The sequence below is a fragment of the Ruditapes philippinarum genome, unplaced genomic scaffold (genome assembly GCF_026571515.1).
Source record: "Ruditapes philippinarum isolate M1 unplaced genomic scaffold, ASM2657151v2 ctg5957_1_1_1_1, whole genome shotgun sequence".
In the NCBI taxonomy this organism is placed as follows: Eukaryota; Metazoa; Mollusca; class Bivalvia; order Venerida; family Veneridae; genus Ruditapes; species Ruditapes philippinarum.
The window spans coordinates 1-5,582 of NW_026861392.1; the positions used below are offsets into that span (position 1 = coordinate 1).

At 29.7% G+C, this 5,582-nt stretch overlaps 1 protein-coding gene across 1 annotated transcript; it reads left to right on the forward strand.

The window, feature by feature from the left end:
- The first annotated feature begins 2,153 nt into the window (after positions 1-2,153).
- On the forward strand, positions 2,154-4,278 carry LOC132715493 (probable G-protein coupled receptor 139). Its single transcript, XM_060698499.1, has 2 exons — positions 2,154-2,245; positions 2,892-4,278. Exon 2 carries the CDS (start codon positions 2,950-2,952, stop codon positions 4,051-4,053), a length of 1,104 nt encoding a protein of 367 aa, XP_060554482.1. The 5' UTR covers positions 2,154-2,245; positions 2,892-2,949; the 3' UTR covers positions 4,054-4,278.
- The last annotated feature ends 1,304 nt before the right edge of the window (positions 4,279-5,582 follow it).

Genomic DNA, 5,582 nt, shown 5'->3' on the forward strand with positions numbered 1-5,582 from the left:
TTAAGTTGTCTGCGTTGTTCCTTTTCAATCCTTTCATTGCATGCGTTGATCGCTCTAGGCCAAAAATATGTCCTTTAAAATTAATCTGTCTCGTTTTCAGTCTTGTTAGGCTTAAACTTAGCAACAATTTCCATACTGCTTTTATACTGGAGTGTATTGAATAATTTCAAACGCACAACAATATATCAAAATATGCCAAAGTGCAGCCATAAACAAGATGTTTCTTACTGCATTTTCGTTGTTGTTTTTCTGTTCTTACATTGTGTTTGTCGATATTATAAAAAAATGTTTATTAATGTTTTATATCTAATTTTATATGGTAATAAAATAATTCTAAAAATAAACACAATGGAATGATGTAAATTGACTAAAATATTTAAAGTTTTAAGTATAAAACAAAACGCCTAACCGAAATTTACATGCAACGAGTATGATAATATTTATGCTAGAAGGTTGAACATTGACTTAATCAAATTTTTGATCAAACTGAACTTTTACGTTTGACAATTTTTGTATATGACATTATTTGAGAAATTGATTTTCGGTTCATGTTTGCACTTTGAATGCTTGAAAACATTTCATTGTACAAAATTTGCTAAGGAATATTTCTTCATGGTAATTACTTCAGCTTTCATTTGGTGAACAAAGATATGCCGAAATTTGAATACATTGTACATAAAAAATGTAAAATAATATAGTTAAAAATTAGTTATAATGCCTGCAAAAAAATAAAGTAGTATCAAGTAGTATTTAATTAATTAATAATTACAATACTTAGATCGATAAATTTTATTGGTCCATATATATTTATATGACCATTGCGCGTCCAAACTATAATGCTCTTAATATTTTTTTTTTGTATGCAAATAATAGACTAACAGTAAATCACTGTTTTAATACAGTTTGTAAATGATAACCAATCAAGATAGAAGCAGGGTTTTTTTCAAGATTTGTTTTAGATTTTAACTACTTAACGATTATTTACAAGTCAGCATTTAAGATGTACTATGCTCACCCTTCATGAATCTATGGAGATCTATAAAGTTCCTACTGAATTATGTCTAATCTAAATTAAACATGATTTACTAAGTAAAGAAAGCTGAGCTGCGGTCCCTATTACAGGTCAATTTATGTTGGTCTTGTCTTCCAAAATGTGCTTTTTTAATGACACTAAATATTCAAACTGTGACCACTTAGTGTGTTGAATTTAAAATAATACGTATCTACGTTGGGTGAAGGCAAACTATGTTGATGTCATATTAACGAAGAGACTATATTGCAACTATTAATATGTAGAGGCTATAACATGGGGCAAATGTGCCTTCAGTCCATATTGGCACACTTGGTGAATTATTTGCCCGAGGGCATATGTTCCGCAGCAACTTTTCAGACTGGAATAAAATCAAGCAATAACGTAATTGTTCTAATATATTTATTAATTGACTGCCCGTGTTGTTCGATTATATAATCTAAAACCATCAAGCGATTCGCTAAAGATTTCAACGTCCTTTTGACGGCCATTTTTTTGCGATGCGTCAATTATGTAACGTGTATACGCGCGTACGTTCTGCCGTTACTGTACAACAGGTGCGTGATAACAGGAAATAGCCTCAACATGGGATTTTGGCACACTTGGCAAGTGCGTCAATATGGCTTATTGGCACATTTGCTCAAATACGGGATTTTCGCATGTCATATTCAGAAAAAAGAAACGCATTTTTATTACTATTACAGTAACATATGCAATAATCTATTATATATTATTTTATAAATTTGAGCATTATATATCTTCAAATGTGCGAAATATTTCACGGAATTTACACACCATGATGTCTTATAACATAAATAACGTATTTATGAGATTTATCTGATATAAGGCAAACTCCAGAACATATTATACGGACATAAAATATGTAACAGTAAAAATAAACATGTATTTTATATAACTACAAGATACTTTTTTGCTTATATTATTTATACGCTGATACCACTTTTGATCACCAGCAATGACGAACACTGTCAGTCCTATATCACAAAAGAAAAATAAATGGTTATTTATTTCACAGATACAGCTTGAACCAGGCTGCTTTGTGAAATTGTTCAGGAGAGTTGTATTAAACGATGTATTGTACTTGCTCGAGCGAGTTTATTAGATATTGGTTATTTTCTCATTGAACACTGACGGAATATCAGTTGATTGTCAGAAAGGGATAACAATATAAGTAAGATACTTCGAAACGTTCGGGTAAGTAAATGCAGTTTAATGTTTTGAACGGATTTTCCTTATCGTTGAAGAACAATTTTAAGATGAATGTAGTTTTGAGTGTTTAAAATAATTGGAGCTATAAATTTAAAATAAATTCATGAAAATTTTACATCCTTTTTTAATTGTGCATTACACCATTTGGACTTGAATATTTTTTAGAAAGTATCTATTGTGGGTATACTTCAAGGTTTTTTTCGCGCCTTTTTTTCATTCGTTAGGGATCCCGTTAGTTCTTCTTGATTTTCATAAGTGATAAAATTATTTATAAAAAAAATTGTTTCACTTTTGTTTTCTTCCAAACCTTTGTTTTTTATTGATATTTATGACACAATTCTTGTTTTACTTTTGTATCTGAAAAAAAATCAGTACATATTAATATATGATTAATTCATGTGTTTTATTTATAATGCACTTTACTAAAAGCAAAGTTTTGCCTTTTGTCCTAGCTTGGTGATGATCAAATAAAATTAAAATCTTCATGATATTTGTTTAACATGTTTAAATTAAATAGACGTTGTTTATAATAAAAGAAAAAAAAACACACGAAATTCAGATTTAATTTTAGATTTTTTTACAGGTAGTTATTGTTATTTCCGAATATTAATTTTCAATGACTTTCTTTCAGTTTTCTGCTGAAATATTCTACAGTTGAAATAGCTCCTTGTAAACGGTACACTGCATTAATGGACAACGACTCAACTTTAAACGGTAATTTCTCCAGCAATGGACAGAGATTTGAAGAAACGCAGCAATTCATTGCTTCACTTGAAAAATATGCAGTGCCAATAATATGTTCTTTTGGATTAATTGCAAATACGTTGTCTTTTACTGTGTTTGCTCAAAAATTCTTAAGAAGAAAATCATGCAGTATATTCTTAGCGGCTAGAAGTCTTAGCGACAATGGATTTCTGATCACTCTTTTAGTAATGTGGACGTCTTCAGTGTTTGACCTAAATTTAAGTAGAATAGCTGGTATATGCCAGGTAATTGTTTTCTTCACTTACGTGTTTGGATGTCTATCGGTATGGCTAGTTGTATTTGTAACAATAGAAAATTACATACGGATATGTAAACCTTTTATGGTCAATAGTTTGTGTCAAACAACGAAAGCAAAATATGCCGTGATAACGCTTGTAGTGTGTACATTATGTTGTTACAACTTTCCATTATGGACAATGACAGGACAGTGTACACCAAAAGTTAAACACTATAAATTTCTTAGGATAATGGTTTATGTTGACAGTGTTATTACCCTTGTTGCTCCTTTAATTATCATGGCATTCCTTTTGTCTCGGATAGCTTTGTCTTCACTATCATCATGTGAGCGTCATAGACGTTTTAGTTCAACATCTGCACAGAGAATCAGTGACCTTAAGACAAAAGTAACAACAATGCTTCTGGCAGTCACGCTTATTTTTATTACATTAAACCTTCCCTTACATGTTGTGAAATTACGGCTTCTCGTGATATCATTCATTAAGGATCAAATAGATGTATCCACGCCAGTTGATTTAACCGTACAATCTATATCTCAACTGATTTATTATTTATCTTTAGCAATTAATTTTGTTGTGTACTATATTTTTGGAATGTCGTACAGACGAACATTTATTGGTCTTTTCTCTGGAAGAAAAAAGAACGTATATTCTCAGACGGATTACAGTACTTTGGCGACTTCAAGAACTCGGAAAATTGGTCAGTCTGTGCAACCAGCGTCGGAAAATGGACAATCAAACTATAGTATAGTAAATGTACAAGTAAAAGAAGCTGAAACACGGATAGAATAATGATTTAATTCTTATAGAGATATAATCTTTTTACGTGTTGCTTCACTGATCAATAGTGTCTTTCTATTTCTATTATTAAATTATTCTCCAAATACATGTAATGATCTTAGTAAGAATAAAGGGTTAAAAACCACTCAAAATGATATAAACAAAGTCATAGGTTATTTATCATTTCTGTAACAAAACACGATTTAAAATTAAAAACTCATTAAATTATAAAATGTACGAGTATAATGTTTGTTGTTATTTTTGGTTTTATTCATGAACCATGAAATTAAAATGAAATATTACCCTTCCCAAATTTATGAATATTTCAAACAAATTTACACACATCTTTAAAGCTTATGTTTTTGTACTAGAGAGGAATAAAAATCAATTACAATCAATGTACAAAATAGTTTCAATTGAAAAACTATTAAAGCAGTTGTAAGATCAATAAAGTTATATATAAAGTCAGTGTACATATAGACGCCAATATTTCATCATATTGTATTCACTCCTGTTTTATCTATCCTTGAGATCGATAAACATTCAACAACTTATCTTAGAATGTTGTTTAAATATGTTACATCTTTTAATTGATTCGTTCTCACTGGTAGTTTTTACAAAATATTATACTCGTGATAGGTTATCATGCATTTAATACATTTATAAAGTAATGTGATTATGCTGCATCTTCATCGTGATTCCTACATTTTGAAACGATTTTTTTTATTTTATCTATTATCTATGATTGAATTTTCCTGGAAGAAAAGAAAACATCTCAGAATGTCATCTATTATCAGCATATATATTCTTTAATCTAATTAATCGATTAATTAAGATGGTTAGAACAAAATGTAAAAGAAATATTATTATAGTGTAAAGCTATTTCTGATAAAACTGTATAAATGATTATATAATTAATTTTGTATAGTGATGAATCAAATCATAACGTTAAATATAAAATTTATCACATACCCATGACGATTTTGCGACTCTGTAAAAATAGAATTGCATGGCATTTTGGTGTGACGTCATTCGCTGTATAAAACATGGTGTAAAGACGCGTTAATTGTAATCGTTAAATAGGTGCGTCAATGCAAAATGGTCCTGTTGCATTTTAAACAGTCTCTATTTTGGGAATATGATATATATAATATTATGTTTGTGTAGGTACAATATTGAACTCGTTATAGAAAAATAAAATTTTCTTCGCCAAAGGCTCGCATAATATGATTTTATTCAACTCGTTCAATAAAATCAGTATTGAATCTACTCTCATCCAATGTCCAATAAAGATAAAGATATGGTTTTCGGTACAGCAAAAGGAAAAAAATTACATTTTAAATGAACACTTTCTGTCGCACTTATTATTCATTAATTTTTCATATAAATCAAAAACTGTTGGTTTATATAGATTTTTTTTGATTGTGTAAGGTTTAGACACACCTTCGAATCTGATCCAAGAACCAACCAGTACCGAGCAACAAGTGTAAAGTCTTTTGCTCAAAGTAACAACGACTTGTCCCTGACGAAGTTTGAACCCA

Excerpts from the sequence above, each read along its gene's own strand:
- LOC132715493 (XM_060698499.1), top strand. The coding sequence starts at position 2,950 with ATGGACAACGACTCAACTTTAAACGGTAATTTCTCCAGCAATGGACAG.